This window comes from Eumetopias jubatus, unplaced genomic scaffold (genome assembly GCF_037043125.1).
Source record: "Eumetopias jubatus isolate StellerSeaLion01/CBP00866 unplaced genomic scaffold, mEumJub1_p1.0 scaffold_3, whole genome shotgun sequence".
Classification (NCBI taxonomy): domain Eukaryota; kingdom Metazoa; phylum Chordata; class Mammalia; order Carnivora; family Otariidae; genus Eumetopias; species Eumetopias jubatus.
The window spans coordinates 1536672-1556317 of record NW_028274809.1 but is presented as its reverse complement, the minus strand read 5'-3'; the positions used below and the strand labels follow the sequence as shown (position 1 = coordinate 1556317).

Here is a 19646-nt window from a genome sequence, read left to right as displayed (position 1 = left end):
GGCACCGACCGTCCTGCAGGCTCAGATGGCCTCCAGGCTCGCTCCCCGCGGCAGAGGGCCAGCCCCCCCGCCCGGTCCCGCTCCCCACTGCGATGGCCCTCACCTGCACCTGGGGACCACAGCCCGGAGGTGGACGTGGCCGCCGTGAGGGACGCCCTGCGGGCCTTGGTGCAGCAGCTGCGGGATGCCCGGAGGGAACGGGTAAGGGAATGGAGAGGACATGCCCTGGGGGCTCCTGAAACGGGGAGAAGCCGCTCATCACTCTGCTGTCCATCTGTCTGTCTATCCCAGGTCTGCTGAGACCCTGGTGGGGCCCTGTGGGTCACTGGGCTCCTCAGTGTTCACACTGTCCTTTGTTTGGCATGATAAATAGCAGTAAATACCACGGTCTCTCAAAGCTTGACTGCCCCAAAGGGCTCAGGGTCCTCTCTTCCTCCGAATGGGCGGCAGAGCCCCTGGCGCTGGGCGCCGCTATGACACACACTGGGGTCCAGGTCAGCGCACCCAAGCCCCCCACGCCTCCCGCCCGGCACCTCGGCCCTGCATTGCCCCCCAGGCTGCCCCATGACCTGGGTCCTTCTGCCCAGGACGACTGGCACTTCCAGGCGGTAAGCCTGAGCAGCCGGCTGAGTGAGGCAGAGAGCGAGCGTGCCCAAGCCCAGAGCCGCGTGGGGCAGCTACAGAAGGCGCAGGCAGACGCGGAGGAAGGTGACGTCCCTTCCCTCACCCTGCCCTCAAGGATCGCTGTGAGGGGCCCCCGCCACCTCTCCAGGGGTTCCCCGGGTGCCTCGCCCCTGGCTGCCAGGCGTGTGCGGTCCTGGGAAGTGCTCAGGCCTGGGCCACGAGCAGCGCCAGACCTGTCTGCCTCCCTGGGAGGTAACTGTCATGTGGCAGCTGGCTGGCTGCTTTCTCGGCAGTGGCTTCCCCGTCACAGGGGACTAAAGTCCAGAGACCCTGAAGGGACCCAGACCCTCCTGCCGCACCGGCCTCTTACGGTTCCTACCTCAGGGCCTTTGCACTGACTGTGCAGGCCCCCTGGAGCTCTCTCCCGCCCACAGTCATGAGACCCATCTCCCCAACAGGTCTCTGTCCCCTGTCCCCTCAGAGAGCGCCCCTGCCCTGCTGGTCACCCCTCCTCCCCCCATTAGCGGGTCTGCCGGGAGTTGGGCCCAGGGCCTAGCACAGTCTCAAAGGAGGAATGTCTGTGGAAGGGAAGAAGGTGGGAGAGAAGGAGAAGCAGGCAGAGGGACCCAAACCCGCCCCCAGGGATCCTTGAGCTTCAAACAGGAGGAGCAGGGAATTGTCAGAGGGGGGCCTCTCCAGCCCCCACCATCCAGGTGCCAGACACTTAAACTCAACAAGCCTCAGTTTCCTGTCCTGTTAAATGGGTGGGCGCAATCGCCCACGTGGCAGCCCCACAGAGCTTGGGAGCCAGGCAAGCCTCTGCTCGCCCCACAGCTTGGCGCCAGGCGGAGGCTGAGATGAGCAGCACCCAGGCGGCGCGGGCCCTGCAGGAGGAGGCGCTCCGGAGGCTGGAGCTGGAGTACCTGGCGAGCACGCGGGCAGCCGGCCGGGAGAAGCGGAGGCTGCAGGTGGGGCCATGTGGCCGTGGGGACCTGGGGCCGGGGAGGTGGGAGGGAAATTAGGAAGGGGGGCGGGTTTCCAGGTCCCTATGGGCATAGGCACAGCAGGTGGCTTCAAGGGACACGTGTTCCCACAGAGCTCATCAGGGGCCCCTGGTAAGAGCTGTTCGGAGGTGGTCCCTGCCCTTATTTTGCAGACTGGGGAAACGATCCTGGATAGGGAGCCACTTGGCCCCCGTGGCAGAGCCGGCGAGGGCCAGAGGTAGGGCAGACCCCCGGCCTCCCCGGCCTGTCCGTCTCTCTGTGGCCATGCCGGCAGGCCTAGGGCGACACCGGCCCAGCCTCAGAGCCCTCTGTGGGGTCACATTAATGCACATTTACGTGGCTACAGGACCGGCTTACTGTGTCCCACTCAGACACAGAAGGAGGTTACACAGGATTAATTTGGGTAAATGTCCCCATATATGGGCTTTGCGCTGTGAAGGTGGCCTCGGGTCCCCTGCTTTCAAGTGAGGAAGCTGGGCTAGGAGTGGGGGAGGCCTGGCTGGACAGGGGAGCCCTGCACCCCACCCGAGGCCACAAGTCAAAGCAGCCTCAGCAGGACTGGGCTGGGGAGCAGCTGGGTCTGGGAAGTTGAAGCTGCCAGGCTACCATTTCCAGAAAGCTCTTTGAGGCCCTTGGAGGCATGGGGACCAGCACACCAGCTGAGGGAACACAGGCCCCCCCAGAGGGGTCTCAGGGAATCAGGGTCCCCGGCCCCACCCTGGATAGATGCTGCTGATGGGAGCGGCAGAGCAGAGGGACTGAATGGGACCTGGAGGGCGGGACAGGCATCTCAGCCCCACCGACACAGAGGTCGCACTGCCAATGTCCTGCAAGGAGAGGGGGCCCTGCACGTCAGCAGGTCCTCACCTGTGCAGGGGACACCGGTGAATGAGGCTCGCAGCCCATCTCTCTGGGAGGGGTCTGTTTCTACTTCGATGTCTTTTGTTGTTTGCACTGTGACCTCATCCTCAGATGGGTTCAAGAAAGGTAGGGGTGTTGTGGGCTGTTCGAACCGTTCCCTCCAGAGCGGAAGCCAGAAGGCCCGTTTATCTCTGAAGTTCAAAAATGTGCCAAAACATTGACTTGCTTCCTCCGTTATTTTATCCTGTGCCTGGCTCCTCGCCCGTGTCCCGGAGAACTTAGGGTCTTCGTCCAGGTTAGCTGATCTGACTGCTGTGTCGAATCTAACCCCACCCTGGGTCTGTCCTTGTGGTTTTCATCTCGACTGTTCCTACTCTGGCTCCCCCCCTTGGCATCCCCTTCTTGAGACGGTTGGTCCACATCTTCGGACACCTGTTCCCATTTCTTGCAATAAGTCCGTTTTCTTTTCATTCAAGACCCTAAGATCTGACCCCTCAGATTGACTTTGTCTCTTCAACCACAGTTGATTGCTACCGTCGAGATGTTTTCCCTCTGCCTGGCTTCAAAGAAGGGGGTCTGGGGGCGCCTGGGTGGCTCAGTCATTACGCGTCTGCCTTCGGCTCAGGTCATGCTCCCAGGGTCCTGGGATCGAGCCCCGCACCGGGCTCCCTGCTCCGCGGGAAGCCTGCCTCTCCCTCTCCCGCTCCCCCTGCTTGTGTTCCCTCTCTCGCTGTGTCTCTCTCTGTCAAATAAATAAAAATCTTTAAAAAAAAAAAAAAAAGAAGGGGGTCTGGTTCAAAGTCAGGAGTGGGGAGGACCCACCTGCGACTTCACGTGTCCCTGTCCAGATAGTTCAGGCTGACACTGAAAGACAGACAGAAAGGGGAGCCCCCAGGGGCTGTGGGGAGCTTGCGGGACCAAGGAGGACGCAGCACAGAGCGGTCCCAGAAGTTTCCTGTTCCAGGGACCGGGAGGGTGAAGGCCCTGTTCTCAGGGGCATGGCTGGCTGTGGTGGGGGGCGTCCCGAGCTCCTCTTCTCCAGCACTTGCCTGCCAGGGGACTGGGGGCCTTGGAGGCCTCCCCTCCAGCCCGGGCTCTGCGTCAGCGTCCCGAGGGTTCTGGCAGGTTTCCATGCGAGGCTTCCTCACATGAGTGCAGAGGGCTCGGACGTTGTTCAGATCTTCTCTATCCATGTTCATTTTTCTCCTTAAGAATTGACTCAATTTTTCAGTGAAGTGTGGGTGCCAAAATCTATCAGCATCATGTCAAGTTGTTCCTAGAATTCTGGTAATTCTCCTATTTTTAGGCCACTTGGTTCCGTCTGCCTCCATCTTGTGGGAACCTCCAAAGTCTCTGGTCTCCAGCCCTGAGGAAGGTTTTTCCCAATTTTTGTAACCTGTTGGCCATTGAGGTGGGCACCTGGGAGGGGGATTCAGACCCACCGGAGGCCCAGAGGCCCCAGGCCTTTCCGAAGAAGAGCAGATCCAAGCAGCAGTGTGTGCAGGGGGCGAGGGGCTCAGGCCCCGCGGCCCTCAGCAGGTCAGCAGGCCAGGCCGCCAGGGTGTGCTAGAGCGAGGTCTGCGCCTGACAGGACTGCTTTCACTTTCACGGACCGGGTTCCCCCCCCCACCCCCGTTTCACATGAGCCAATGTGTTTGTCAAGAGAAAGTTAATTAAAAACATATTTTTCTAATTAAATGGTAGGCTGTGCTATGCAAACAGTAAGATTCTTGTTTGAGAGCAAATCCCTCCCCGTTTCCAGGGCTACCCTGGGAATTCAGTAGATCAACAATGCAGAACGGGCCCAGAGCGTCAGGACACGCGCCCCACACTGCACGCGGGGGGTCCTGCGGGCAGCTGGTGGCCTCCGGGCAAGTGGGGGGCGCAGGCCCACACACACCCCCGGGAGAGGCAGCCGTGGGTGGGGGGTCCTCCCGTCAGAGGGGCGAGAGGGGTCCTCGTGGCACCAACCAAACCGGCCAGAGCCACCCCGCGGCTCTGCACCCACCCCTCCTCTTCTCCGGAACCCTCCTCCCAGGGCCCCAGCTGAGCGTCAGCCCGGTTCCAGAAGCTGCTGGGCTGGCAGACTGGACAAGGCAGGCCACACAGGTGGGCAGGGTCCACCCGGCCGGACACGACGCCCCGCGCCCTGCAGGGCACCAAATTCCTCAGAGTTTGGGTGTTCTGATTATTTTCTCTTCATACAGTGGACTGGTGGGCTTCCCCTCCTTTTCTGTCCCCTGCGGGACACTGCCCAGCCCAGCTCAGCCGCCCTGGAAGATTGCGCGGGACTGGCCCGCACCTCCATCCTCTTGGCGATAGTCGCTCCCTGCCCCCCCAACCTTTGCCCCATCGGCTGGCCTTCCGCGCTCCTAATTTTAAAGGCATCGCCGAGGCCCCGCACGTGCTGTTTGTTTCACATTTTATTTACGTCGGAGCTCTACCTGGAGCTGGAACTTACACCCGAGGTTCCATCCTATCTATCTGTGGCCGCGTCTGTTTCGTGGGGTCAGAGACTTCTGTTCGTTTCTCTTAATTCAACCCGCCAACAGTTCATCTGTTTTATTGGTCTTTTCAAAGAATCATTTTATCTCTTTTCTCATTTTTTTGTACCTGCAGTGATTCATTTTGGCTTGTATTAATATTGTTGTGATTTTCCTCATTTCTTAAACTTAGTAAGTGACGGATTTACGTGCTTTCTCTCAATAGAGCATGTCATGTTGTCCCATTCGCCCCACTTGTGGGTTGGTGTGCGTGCCATTGATTTCTGACAGGAATTCTTTTTCTTTTTACCAGTTTTCTAGGAGTTTCCGTTTTACCTTCTTAATGAAAGGGTTATTTAAAAGAACGATGACATGTTTGGGTCTCTTTCTGTTGCTACATCTAGTTTTCCTGGTGAGAGGGTGAGGCTCTGGGGCAGTTAGGATCTTTCGATCAGCTTCTGGATGGATCCGTGTGTATGTTCCTCGTTTGTAGGTTGTTGGTTGATTGTTCACTTGTTTGGTTTGGTTTTGTCTATTTTTTTACGATATGTTTGGAGGGAAGCAGGGCACGCTGATCACAAAGTTTATGGAGAAGAGTATATGTTTGAGATCTTTAATGGAAATTTTGAAAAACAATAGTAAAGCTGATGATAAGGCTGGTATGGTCAAAGCAGGAGGGGCTGGCCCAAGGATGGACAAACCGGCAGGCACACAGGGCAGAGTCCAGAGGTGTTCGGACCCAGACCCTGGGCTCCCCCGTCCAGGGGACCGAGTCCCCCTTACATCTGAGCGCTGCCTGGCGCTGGGCTCTCCTGGGACTGGCCCAAGGGCTCCCAGAGGGCAGGACCCTGCATGGGGCTACAGTTCCCACTTTCCTGAGGCTACCTGGACCCTCAGACTGAACCAGGGTTTTCGAGGCTTGCTGGCCTAGCCCACATCTCGTGCAGCACCAGGACTCAGAACCACAGAACCACAAAGACACGGGAAAGGAGAACTCAGTGGCGCAGCAGGCAATGTTCACAAAGGGTGCACCATTCAATTATTACGGTTAGTTTTAATTCCATAAAAGTTGAGTCATTACAAGAGGAGCATAATGCTTCACATAAGTGGTTTGGACCTCTTTAAAATACCATGAAATATTTAAGCCATATTTGAAGGAAACCTCTGCTTTTCTCCTGGAAATGTGCACAAACAGAAAATGGTAGTTTCCAAACTTGCAGGGAAGGCTGAAACCTTGCCATTTTAGGCACAAGCACTGGCCTCCCCACTGTCCATTTCTGAAGTACTAAAGCATCAGACAAAAGGAAGCACGTCCAGGCTCAGCCCACTGGCCCCCTCCGCCAGGGGGTCACTCTCCTGCCTCCTCTGAATCCGCCTCCTCCACACACAGGGCTACGGTCACGCCAGCCCTGGGGACAACTGAGGAGGGATGGGATGGGAAGGCCCCCCAGACACACGGCTATGTTCGCCAGCCAGACAGGCACCTGTGACTTGAGGGCTGGTACCTGCAAGGCTCATCAGGGGGTCCCTGTGCCTTCTGGCCTTCCTCTCTGGCTCCGTGCCTGGTCTCCCTCTTCCTAAACAAGCACCTCTTGCAGCCCCTCCCCCTCCCCTCTCTGCTGGCCCTGTCTCCCCTCTCCCAGCCAGACTTCTGGGAAGAGCCGCCCTTCCCTCCACCCTCACACACACGCGCACACACGCACGCGCGCACACACGCACGCGCGCACGTGCAAAGGTCATCAGCAACATTTGGTCCCATCCAAAGGGTCTCCTTTGGGCCTGTGTCTGCCCGACCTCTTGGGGCATTCCACAGAGGGGATTAACCTCTCCGTCCTGATTTCTGCCAGCCCTCTGGTCCTCCCTAGGCCGCCATTCCCTCCTCCCCCCTCTGCTCTAACATCCACTTGACCCGGGACCTGTTCTCTCCCCTTCTGGCCTCTCACCAGGTCAGCCTCCCCCCTCCCCTGGCCCTCAGTGCCCTGGGCCTCCAGAGCCACCTGGTTCTGTGACACTGTCCCCCACATCCAGTGACTCCTAGGCAGAACCCCTCAAGACTGAACTCTGAACCTCCACCCCCAAAGGCTCCCCCCTGCCCACCTTCCCAGATTGGTAAGTGGGTCCTGGACCACCCCAGCAGTAGAGGCCTGGGAGTCCTTGGCACACCGCCTGCTCCTCAGCCCCCACACGGCCCCTCCAGGCTGTCTCTAGAGTCCAAGTCATGTTCTTCCACTTCTTGCCCCCTTGAGCCCAAGTGACCCCCGGCTCCCGTGTAGAAAACGACAGGACTCCCCCTAGCGCCACACCTCTGTCTTCCCACTTAGCCATCGAAGCACCAGCAGGTGTGACCCCTGAGTTTCCAGAGTCCAAGGTACAAGAGGCACTGGCCACTTCCCCCACGGAACACTTGGAAAGCTTCAATACCCGGAAACTGGCCTGGTCTCACAAAGCCATGTGGCATCACAGGCGAGTTCCCCAGGTGACTCCTGTAGGCTTGTTTGTGCTTGTCTGCCCATAGGACTTCTCCCGGCCCACCGTGGGCCCGCTCCAGGGCCCAGGACACACAACAGGCGCTGTCCTCCTGGGGAAAGCTCAGAGCAGGGGTGACAGCTGCAGCAGAGCAGGGAGGTTGGCCAAAAGAAGGCCAAGCATCACTGCGGGGAGGCCAGCACAGTGGGCCCGGGCTGAGAGGGCACTGGGCAGTGGCTGCAGGCAAGGAGCAGCAAGGGGCTGTCATTCGAGAGTGAGCAGGGCAGTGGGTTTGAAGGGGTAGCCATGTTCCCTAGATAGTTTTCATCCTGAGGGCCTTGGGGAGGTGGTGATACCCCACCTTCGCTCTCCTTGGGGAGGCACCGCGGGTCATAGCAAATCGCCCCGGCTTTGCCCCAGTATCTGAGCCACAGTCCTGCAGGGAGCTCTGTGGCCTGACACACTGCCTACCTCTGGAGCCCCCGATTCTGCCGTCCATGTTGGAAATGGCCCAGGGTCAGGGCCCTACTGACTGGACCAGGGGAACAGGTGGGGTACACATAGTGTGCCCTCCCCACATATAGACTAACATGTGTGCTCAGGCCACCCTGTGCAGCCTGTCCAGAGACAGAAAGGTGAGGGTGTCACAGGTGCCCAAGCAAATGATGATGGTTTCGGTGGGCTGAGGTAGAAGGGCCAAGCATGGGGCAGGGGTGTGTGAGTGGGTGTGGAGGGAGGAGAAAGGGCCGTGAGCCTTCCCAGCTGCCTGGGCTGTTGGGGTCTGTGGGGCAGGGGACAGTGTCCTGGGCTGGACGCTCCTGGGCTGTGACACAGCAGGGTCAGAAGGGCTGAGGCTGGGGAGGCACGTGGTGGTAGATCTCAGAGGCAGAAGGCGGGGGGAGGGGGGCACAGGGGCTCAGCTCAACAGGCTCCATGGGGTCAGGAGGACTGTCATGTTCGTTCCAAGGGCTGGAAGCAGGGGAGCGATGCCAGGTGTGTCCTCTGAGGCCTCTCTGACCACAGCAGAGGACCTGCCAAGTGGAGCCTTGCAGCAAGTTCTGCACCCCAGCCCCCTCCCCACCATGGTTCCACCCGAAACTGCCTGATGGGTGCACGTTGTACTTGGCCTGTTCTTGCCTCTTCCCAGCGACCTGCAGCAGGGCCCAAGCCGACGCCCTGGGCTTCTCCTTCCCAGGGAGCCGTGTTTCCAGGAGACCCTCTCCTTCCTCTCCCTAGGAGCAACTGGACGCGCTGCACAGGGCCCTGGATGAGAGCAGAAGGCACGGCCAGAGCCTGGCCCAGAGAGCGAAGCTGCTGGAGGAGCACGTTGCCCGCCTGCAGCGCAGATGCCAGGAGCCCTTGCCGCAGGTGAGGGGCCCCAGAGGGCGGGGCATTCCCTTTAGGGAATCATCGGTCCCTTGGCGGCCTGAAGGGAGGCTCTGGGAGATGCCCGAGGCAGGGGTTCAGACCTGGAGCCACCCAGACACACGGGGAAACTGAGGCGGGAGCGAGTCAGAGGCCCGAGGCCTCTCCGCAGTAAGCGCCCCTACGACAGAGGGTCGGCTGTGGACGCGCAGCTCAGGGGCAATCAGCGGAGCCTGGAGGCCCGGCCCAAGCGCTCTGCACCCGCAGCGGTGGCGGGGCGCAGAGCGCAGGGAGGCGCGCCCCGCGGGAGCGGCCTGCAGGGGGAGCTCGCGGGGCTGCGCGCGCGGGGCGCGGGGCTGGTGGGCGGGCCCGCCCGCGGCTCCAGGGGGCGGGGAAAGGGGCGGGGAAGGGGGCGGGGAAAGGGAGCGTCCGAGCGGGTCCAGGCTGGGCCGGCAGCGGGAGGCGAGGCACAGGCACCTGGTGATTGGGAAAGCGCTTGCTCTGCAGCTGCGCACCCCTCTCCAAGCCCAGGGCCGCCCTGGCGCTGGAGGGTGACCCTCCGCACCCCCCTCCCTCGTGGTCATACCCCACCTTCGCTCTCTTTGGGGAGGCACCGCAGGTCATAGCAAATCGCCCCGGCTTTGCCCCAGTATCTGAGCCACAGTCCTGCAGGGAGCTCTGTGGCCTGACACACTGCCTACCTGTGGAGCCCCCGATTCTGCTGTCCATGTTGGAAATGGCCCCGGGTCAGGGCCCTACTGACTGGACCAGGGGAACAGGTGGGGTACACATAGGCCTACACATTGGGAGACCAGGAAGGCACCCGTGGTAAAGGCGAGGCAGGACAGCGAGCCGGCCCCCAGACCTGCAGAAGGAAAGGGAACGGCAGCGAGGCCGAGGGGCCGGGCCCATCCCAGGGGCCCACTGGCCAGGGATTCTGACAGCCACACTGTCCCCATGTATGAAACAGGTCCAAGTGAAGCTATTCGGGTTGAAATTGGGGGTGAGGGTCGCCAGAGCATCTTCCTGGGGCCCAGAGAAAGGAAATGGTGTCCCTGGAACCAGGCAGAACGTCACCCAGGCCCCACCCCCACTTAGGGCTCTGTGGGCCCAGCCTGCAGGTGCCCGCCTTGCAGCGGGGCCTCCCCCTCACGTCGCCCAAGAGGCAGCTCCCTTGTCCTGGAGGGGCTGCCTCAGCCCCACAGGAACAGGAACAGGGACCAGGGTGTGTGGCAGGCCCACCCGCCACCTGCCTGAGGGTGCCAGCCACGTTGTGGGCCCTGGGGTTCTGACGCCCTCACAGCCCCCTCCAGGGGCAGGCAGGGTGGGGACTAGAGCCGGGAATATGGAGGCAATAGGGGAGGTTGGGGATGGCCTTTGCTGGGCCGACAACCTGGTGTCCGAGGCATCGGACCCTTCCCGCTCAGTGACCCCGTCCACAAAGTGAGAAAGAAGTCCTGGCGTTGGGGCTTGCTGAGGGCCTCAGCCATGGTCCCCAGAGCAGGGCGGTCTTCCCAAGGCTTCGCTGAGATGAGGATATGGATGTGTCCTGCCACCCTGGCAGCCTGGCTGGCCGTGACCAAGAACCTCAGTGAGCATGCCTGGACCCCATCTGGGCAGAGACCCTCATCGTCTGTCCCCTTGAGCAGGGGCCGGAAGCTGTGTGCGGGGAGCAGGCAAGGGAGCGGCACAGGGGTCTGCGGATGGCGCAGCCCCTCCTACCGCAGCGCCGGCCCCGGCAAGGTGTGAGAGAGGTGTGCCAACGTGGGCTCACCTGTGTAAAGGGAACCAGACCCAGAAGGGAGGGCATTCCTTGCTCATGGCTGCCCCGGGCAGCAGCGTCCAGCCAGGGCCTGTCAGAGGCCGCCTCAGATCCGGGAGATCCCCGAGCTGGCCACTGCATCCCCTGCTCACCGAGACCTGCAAAGACCGGCTTTATGCGGGGCACACGCGTCTGGGCGCTGTGGCCCAAGGGCAGAGGGGCCAGGGGACCAGACATCCCAGGCGTGGCCTCACCACGCCGAGTCGTAGCCTATGGAATGAATGACAAGGAGGTGGGTGCCCAGAGCTCACAGACTTTGGAGGACAGAGGTGCCAGTGCGGCACATGGACACCAGTGAGGAGTGGAAGACAGAGGCCACTGGCCACAGCAGGAGCAGGAAAGAGCAAGGAGCAGCCAGGTCCCGGGAGAGTGACGGCTGCCTTCAGCCTCCAGCCTCTCTCCGACAAGGACCGGCCAGCACAGCCCGCAGGAGAGCAGCGAGGCCCCACCAGGCGAGGGCACTGCTGGGCCTGGAACCGCCAGAGGAGTGTCCCCAAGCACGCATGGACATGTGTCCTGGGGCAGGCCCCAGCCACCAGACACACACTGTCCAGCTGACATGGACTCGGGGACAAGCGGCTTTTCCAGAGGGGTGTGGCCAGGTCTGGGGTGGCAGTGGGGGCAGAGGCCCTGGGAACAGGGTCGGGGGTGGGATGCAGGCACAGAGGCCAGCAGGTCGGGAAGCCACTGAAAGCCACTGGCCAGCCAGTCCCTGCAGAGCCACCTGCCCTCCCAGGAAGGAGGGTCGGCCAGCCCCTCTGGTCCCGGGAACACGGCTCCTCCATGGCCTTTGCTGGGAGCAGTGGCCCAGCCCCAGAGGCACGGCCCAGGGCAGCAGAGCCAGCTGGGGGCCCCCCCGCAGCACAGGTCGGGGAGGGGAGGACCAGCTAATGAGTTCCAGGAGGTCAGCTGTGAGGGGCCCCCAAACCCATAAACCCTTTATTGGTGTCTCAGGAGGGGAAACCCGGATGTGGCCGTTTATTTATTTTGGATTTCACTTTTCTCTTCTCTTTTTAACATGCACTTCCAGGAGTGTAGCTGGATTTTTAAAGACACAGGACTTCCTTTCTCAGTGGAAGTGAACTCTTTGTTTTTCTCACCCTGAAGAAGAAAGGAGCCCTTATTGTTGTAACGCTACCCTCCTATCACTGACTACATAACTTTCCCGGCAAGACAGGGCCACCATGGCTCCGGGCTCTGCGGGACCAGCCCCGGGAGGACACGGAACGGAGGGCTGGCCTGGAGGCACCCATGGGGTGGGCACAGCAGGGCAGAGGAGGGAGCCTGGTTCGGAGAAGGGCCTGGGTTCTGATCCTGCCCCAGCTGCTGACAGGCCCCTTACCGGCCCAGGGACTTCCGGAAGGAGACCATCCTTGTCAAGCACCCACAAGGCATGACCTGGGGCGTCAGTTCCTTCCTCCTTCCTTTGTCCCCCCACAAGGGACAAAAGGAGCCCCTACCAGGCTTCCCGTTGAAAGTGTTTGCTTCCTCGGTCACATGATATTTAACCCCCTGCCCCGCGACTGGCGTGGTGGGGAGGGTCACCAGGAAGGGGCTCTGCTTGGGCAACTTGCAGCTCCAAGGAAGACAGATGGTGGGCACACAGACTTGCTGGGATGGGGGTCAGTGAGTGGGCAGGGACTGGGAGCTGAGTGCGGGGGACCAAGGCTCCGTGAGGCAGGCGGATGCCAGAGCCAGGCCACCCTGTGCCCCTCCTTCAGCCGCCTCCCTGGCTGCAGGGCCTCCGCCTGCCCCAGCCTGCTCGCAGGGGACCCAGAGCCCTTTCCAGAGCCCTCCAAGTGCTTCCCAGAGTGGTGGCCGGCCTGACACCACACCCCTACCAGAAGCCCACCGCAAGTTCTGCCGTCTGGGCTCTTGCAGATGGAGCAGGGGATGCTGAGGAAGGACAGGGACCCGGCCCGGCCAGGGGCCAAGAAGGAATGACCGCAGCAGGACGAAGACAGGGCCCTGAGGTCGAGCCCACAGCTGCAGGTCAGCTGGGCCGGCGGAGCTTCCTGCGCCCCGGGCTGGGGGGTGGGCCAGGGGCAGGGGGTCTCAGAAGGGGGCTGCACACAGCCCCACGAGTGTGCCTACGCAGATGGGAAGGACGGGCTGGACCGTTCCTACACTGCTCGGCCCCAGACGACAGTGGGGTCTACCAGGGTCACACCTCAAGTCACAGGCAGAGGGGGAACCAGGACCCAGGGCTAATGGACCTCTCCTGGTCTCTCCGAGGCCCCATGGGGGTGGTAGCACGGTCGAGGGACCTCGTGAGCCAGGCACGGACCAGAAGAGGGAGACGTGTGGGAAGCACCGGGTCAGGCAGGCCTGTGGGCAAGTCCAGGGGCCACCCCTGTGTGGGGTGGGGACGTCTCCCCTTCCCCTGCTGGCAGACCCCTACCTCCGCACAAGGACTTGGCACGAGGAGCTGGGGCAAGAGTCAGGCTGTGAAGCCACCGGAACCCCCCGGTGCAGCCAAGCAGAAACTAGGACCACTCTCCACCTCCATCCGGTCACTCCCACCACTCACTGAGGGGCGGAGCGAGGATCCTGGGCCAGGTCACCACTCTGTCTGTGTCCTTAAGGGGAGTGGTGGGGACAGTTCCTGGGTCAGGGGTCACTGTGTCCAGTAGTGCCTGGCACATGGCTGTTGGAGCAGAGGTGGTCCCTGCACCTGTCCTTCAGAGTCAGGAGGGGAGAACAGTGGCCTTGGGCATGGACCTGCCCAGCCCTCCCCTCACACACCTGCTGGAGCTGACCCTTGGGCTCTGAGCCGTCAGACAACTGGGAGCCCTCGGGTCAAAACCCTCATTTTACAGCTGGGGAAACAGACTCAGAAAGGTAAAGTGACCACCCAGTGTCACCCCCAAGTTAGCGTCCCTAACCCACCGAGACCCATGTGCCAAACTTAGAAGCCAAAGAGCACGTGTTTCCTTATCATCCTGATACGGCTTTTGTGGCCTGAATGGAAGGCGGTCTGTCCACTGCAGGCACGCAATGGCCTCAGTCCCCAGGACCTGCTCGTGTGGGTGGCGTCCCTCTCTGGCAGCCGGTGAGCCCGTCTGCCTGCCCGATGTTTCTCTCCCACACATGCCCCTCTCCTCAGGAGCCACAGAGCTCCGCACAACCCCGTGCCTGGGGGCCCGGGCTGCGGGGTCTGCCCACCCGACCTGAGCTCCTGCCCCGTCCCCAGGTGGCCAGTCTGAAGAAGCAGCTGGACCAGGAGGTGCCTCGGCAGCAATAAGCCGGCCTCGGCCAGGCCTCCCGGGCCAAAAAGTGAGCCCTGCTGCCAAATGCCCCCGGGCGGCCTGCCCACCACAGCCCACCACAGCTGAGAGCCGCCAGGGCCAGCAGAGCCCCCGCCAGGAGAACAGAGACCCCGGGCTGTTCAGTCACAGCCGGGAGCCCACCACTCCTGCCCCAGGGACCCTGTGTCAGCAGGCGCCCTGCAACTCCACTGAGCACAGAGCTCCCCCCGGCCCATGGGACACTGCTCCAGGACCCTCCTCTGTGGCACCTCCCCCGCCCCCCGCTGCAGGGAGCACCCCCCCGCCAAGCCCGCACCCAGCCTGGCACTGCTTCTGCTCGGACGCACGGATCTGGGCAGACCCTGGTCGCCAGGCCCCATCCGGCCAGCTTCCGTGGCCACAGGCTGCATTCCATGCCCTCAGCTCTATAAACACGGGGAAACACGTGGAAAATATTTCCACCAACCGGAGCCAAAAACATAATGTCCTGCAAGGCCCGGCCACCACTTCCCTCCATCCAGAGGCCGCAGGACCTTCCGTATGCAGGAACTGCGGGCCCATCCCCGTGGCAGGTGGCTGGAAGTGACTCAGAAGCAAGTCCCCGTGACTCACTGGCCACAAGAAGCGCTGGTCTGTGAAAGTTAGAGCCCTGACAGAGCCTCCCACTTCTCCAGCCAATAAACTCTGGGAAAATCCCTGCGGGAACCCAGCCCCGGTTGCTGCAGAGGCCGAGGCAGCCATCTTGGGCCTCTGTGGGGTTCACCTGTTGGCGCTTTTACTCATTCCCCCATTAACACTGGGCAGAGTGACTCGCTTTCCTCTCCCAATGGCCTCTCTTGCTTTGTAAGCGGCACGTTTATTACTACCTCTGTCCCTCCAGAAGCTCCCTGGGGCACCTGTTGACAGATGAGGAGGAGACGGGGCCTCCACAAGGCCTTGCTTCTGAACCAAGGCCACAGGGCAGTCAGCAAGAGGTCAGGTGAAGCCCAGAAGCCCCATGTCCATGTGGTCAGTGAGGCTGCAGGCCCAGCGTCCTGTTGGCTGGAGGGCGGAGATGGGCTGAGGGCACCGAGCAAGGTGAGGCCCACTGCCTGGGGTGCTGGAGCCCTGCTGGGCATCCTCCTGCCCTCACACACACCACCCACCCCGCCCTCCTGGAGGTGAGGTCCTGGGGCGGGGGCCAGGCCGAGCGGGCAGGGGTGGGGCCGGACGGCTGCCCATATGCCCTCCCTGGAATCGGGAGGGGAAAGGCTCACAGCTTCTTCCTTGGCCACGCTGCGTGGAGGCCTCCAGCCTGGAAGAGGCCCAGCAGCCCCAGCATCCGTCTGGGGGTCATCAGCCTTGGACCAGTCCTAGCTCTGCACCCTGCAGCTGTGCAATCCTGGATAGGCTCTGTAGTCTCAGTTTCCTGTAAAATGGGGCAACTCCACCCCAGAGGGGCATGGTGAGTCCTCTAGGAGGTACTGCCCAGATTGGCACCATTATGAGCTCTCGGCACCTGGGGGCGGCACCATCACCCTGGAGCCCCTGTGGGTGGGGACCGCCAGGCATCGCCAGGCGTCTGGAGCTACAGCCTTCCCGGGCGTCAGAGAACTGGCCCCACGCCCACAGCGGGGTGGGGGTGAATGAAGGCAGGGACCAGGAGAGCCGTAGAGAAAGCGCCACTCCGGGAGCCCAAGGAAGGCTGTGGTTCCCACAGCATGGACCAGGCAGGAGAGGGTGAAGGAGCACCCTGAGGAGACAGGCCCTGGCCCCCCGCAGCGCCCTGGCCTTTGAGGGAGGCTGAGGCTTCCATTGGGCCACAGCTGGAGCAGGAAATGGGCCACAGGACCAAGGAGGCCAGCTGGAACCAGAGTCATTGATATTCAGGTTTCTAAAACATTGGTATTTTTCAAATAACTGCAAAAAAATTTTTAAGAAAAAAAACATATAAAAAGAAAACCACCACCACCCATAACCCATCAGTGCAGATCCTAAAATCTGGGCATTTCCTTCTTCCGGCACGTGGGTAGGCCATTTATGCTGTATACGCTACATCGGATACTCCTTCTAAAGACTCTTAGTTGACATTTTACCATTCGTTTTTTCCCACGTCATTAAAAATGCCACAGAAGCATGATTTCATCAGCTGCCGAACCTCCCAGCGAAGGGACTGGCCACCTAAGTGCCCTTTTGTGGCGGCCGTCCCTGGCAGCTGTGGAACAGTCAGGAAGTGGAGTCCGCCCTGTGGGCTGGGGGGTGGGGGGAGGGGCGGGGGAGACGATGAGGCTGCCTGTTGGCGATACAAGGTGTCTCTCGTCACCTGAAGGGAAGAGAGAGCCCAAACCTGAGCCCACCTGTAATCATTTTTGGCCTCCCCCTGCTGATTCTCCAGCTCAAAGTGTTTCTAATTCCTCTCTGTTTCTTTCTAAAATAAAGCAGCAGTTAGCATCCCGGGAAGTAAATGTTGAACCCCATTCTGGTCATTTCCCTAAGATCAAGAGCAGAAGTCCCGTCCGGCTGTGTGGGGGCTCCATGGAGGCGGCACGCCTTGCTGCACATTAGGGGAGAAGCCAAGTGGGCCCAGGACTCAAGGACTGTCCCTTCATGGGAGGGTGCTGTGCACCCTGAGCCACGTGTGTTCATCTCTGCCTCAGTGGGCCAGCTGTGTCAAGACTCCATCCAGGCTCACAGTGTAATAACCAGGTCCACGCAAGATGTACTCAACCTGCCCCTCCAGGCCCTATAACCTCCTAGCCTCGTTCCTGGAGCAGGTGGGAGGGCGGTTACCTGGGGCTGGGGCTGCTGGTTTCACATGCGTGGAAGAATCAGCTGCTCTGGGGGAGATTATGCTCAGTCAGCTGCCCCTGGAGAGAGCTCTGGGAGGTTTAGCCAGCCCGGCTTTGCCACTACAGCCCCACTCGGAGCCCTGTTCAGGGTCCCTACCCCAGCCCTGCAGGGACCAGCCAACTAGGCCAGGTGTGTTGTGGGGAGGGAGACTCCCCACCTTGCACTGAATGGAGCCCCAAGTCCTAGGGTATCCCGAGGTCAGCTCTGGGGCTCCCCCATCGAAAATGCAAACATACTCAGGCCCTAAACTAAAATGTCACAGGTCTGTTGGGGAGGCTCAGATTTCCTGGCCGCGGAACATGAGCCTGCTTGATAAAACGATTTTGGTTTTGATAAATGTGGACTTTCTGTGGCAGAGACAAAGGCGCCCTTGAGTCCAGAGGGGAACCTAAAACGGCACATTGCTGAAAAGTATTTCCTGATAATATTTTTAGCACCTGAAAAAAAAATTTTTTTCCCCTCTTTTTTTGCCCGTAGAGTTGTGTGTGTGTGGGGGGGGGGGGGTTGTTTTGTTTTGGGTTTTTTTTTTTTTTTGAAATGTAATGCCCAGCAGTGGTGGGGCCTCATGTTAACCCCCAGTCTCCCAGACCAGGTACAAACTGGCCCAGGGTGAAGGATGCAAAGAAGCAGCAAGGCAGGGGCCCCAAGTAAGCACGGCCTCGTTGGGGGCCACGGACCCAAAGGTCTGCCTGTGGTTGGCTCTAGCCCAGACCCACAAGCACCTGCTCTCTGGGGTGGGGCCTAGGCCTGAGCACCTCACAGAGCCGCCCAGGCGACACACTTGAGCGGCCTGGCTGGGACCTGTGTAGACCAACCACCCCCACCATGTCTGGAGAAACAGTCCCTTTCTGGGTGCATGTAGTGGGCACCACTGTGTGCCCATGGGTATGCTGGGCTCTGGGGCAGCCCTGCTCCCTACAAGCCCCCAAGTGGACCCAAATCTAGCCCAGAAATAGGCCTTGACTAGGTTCTCCTGACGCATGTGCTCAGGAGAAGGTGCCGAAGAGGTGCACGTGGGCCTGTGCTCATGTGTTGTGTCTGTGAGCAAGTGTGTGTGAGCACATGTGACTGAGTGTGAGTGTGTGGGTAAGTGTGTCCATGTGTGTGAGAGTGTGTGTGCACGTGTGTGTGTGTCAGCGGACATGAGCAAGTGGGAACGTGCCCTTCCTCCCCAGGTTCTTGCAGAGAGCTGTGTGAACTCGGGGTTCTGTTCCCAGCACAGCCCCAGCCATCAGATGTCATCTCTGACTTTCATCCTCCAAAGATGGGAGGGCTTGACGTTTCTCATCCTTCACTGGAACCACGCAGTCGTCTTGCTGTCCTGGGGGGTCCCCAAGGCAGAAGCCTGGCCTGGCCCTCTCGCCACCGAGTTCAGTGGAACTAGAGAGAAGTTTTGGGGGAACTCGCTCTGGGGGGGGTACCAGTGTGAGGTCGGCCCCAACTGTGACTGCCTCCTTAAATCCCAAGTCTGTCCTGATTCTAGCCTACACCTGTAACCCACAGAGTCAAACCATCACACTCTGAGGACCTGTCCACTATTTCTTCAAAACTGCACTAATGTTCCTGGCTAACTGCAGAACAACACTTGCTCACTGAAGACATTTTAGGACATAAAAAAAAACACAGAGCCAGACATAAAAGCTCCCAGAAACTCAGTGGTAGTGCTGGCTCTTTCTGCTTATCTTTGGTGGGTGCACAGTTGTCTTTTGGAGCTCCAGGCTTGGCTAGCAGTCACACATCCCCCAACACCAGACTTTGAGAGCAGGGGGGAGGGGGGATGGGGGAGGATCCCCGCACTGAGCCTGAGCAAGGTGTGAGGTCAGTGGTCCCAGAGGCGGGAGAAGAGCTGGGGACACGGAATCTGGATTGTGGACTCCATCCACCAGGCCCAGGAGCATCTATCCACTTGCCCCCAGGCCCACGTGGACTTGTGTTCCCCCACTGACAGCCGCCTAACCCAGGAATCTGCTGGAGATTCTCTTGCTGTGAGGTTCCCCTAGGACCCTGAACCTGTCAGGAAACCTCGCCAGGGATTTCTCCTGATGTGGCTGTGCAGGGTGCAAACACCTTGTCTAATGCCTTGAAGTCCCCCAGGCCAGGGGCCCTCACAAAACCAGACGGGAGCCTCACCCCCAGGGCCAGGAGCAAGTAAGTGTCCACAGGCTCAAAGCTTGGGGAGCTGCATGGGGCTGGCCTCTGGCCACTTCCACAAGGGTACCAGGCACTGTTGAGCCGAGTGGCCCCGACTGACGACACTCTGCTGGGGATGACCGGGTCCCCTGGCAGGGCAACGACCCAGACCCAACATCTCAGGCAGGCCTTAGGGTCTGTCTTAGAACTGCTGTGTGAGCAAGGCGTCTCCTCTGGGCCCGCCCTAGTCTGGCGACTGGGGACCCACGCAGGAGGAGGACGAAGCGCTCGTCCGCGAAGCGCTCACCTCGCCAAAGCCTGGGACCAGAGAGCCGCGCCTCCCCGCCGGCGCAGGCCCAGCGGGGAGCGTCCTGAGCGCCCCGGCCCTCCCGCGGGGCCTGGCGCTTTAAGAGCGGTGTTATTTGCATGACCCCGCCCAGGCCCCGCCCAGGTCCGGCGACCGCCCGGCTGGATATTTAAATCGCGGCCCCTGGGGCGGGGCCGGCCCTGAGCGCGGTCCCGCCCGGCGCCTTCCTTCGCGGAGCGGCGACCCGAGCGCGGCCCGGCCGAGCGCGCGGAACCCCACAGACGGCGCGCCGCGCTCCTCGCACACCGCCCGGCCCCGCCGGCTCCAGCCCTGCACGCGTCGCCAAGCCCTCGGTCCCCACTGCGTCCCCGCTCCGTCCTCGCTGCGCTCCCGCTGCGTCCCCGCTCCGTCCCCGCTGCGTCCCCGCTCCGTCCCCGCTGCGCCCCCGCTCCGTCCCCACTCCCGCCCCGCTGTGCGCTGCTGCGTCCTGGCCGCAGATCCCCGGCG

General features: G+C 61.1%; 1 protein-coding gene across 1 annotated transcript in view; it reads left to right on the top strand.

The window, feature by feature from the left end:
* Positions 1 to 13905, top strand: part of CROCC2 (ciliary rootlet coiled-coil, rootletin family member 2) — a 63830-nt gene extending 49925 nt beyond the window's left edge. The window contains 5 exon segments of the mRNA XM_088021988.1: positions 20 to 201; positions 588 to 708; positions 1459 to 1592; positions 8675 to 8806; positions 13819 to 13905. Coding sequence (XP_087878114.1) covers positions 20 to 201; positions 588 to 708; positions 1459 to 1592; positions 8675 to 8806; positions 13819 to 13905 — 656 coding nt within the window.
* The last annotated feature ends 5741 nt before the right edge of the window (positions 13906 to 19646 follow it).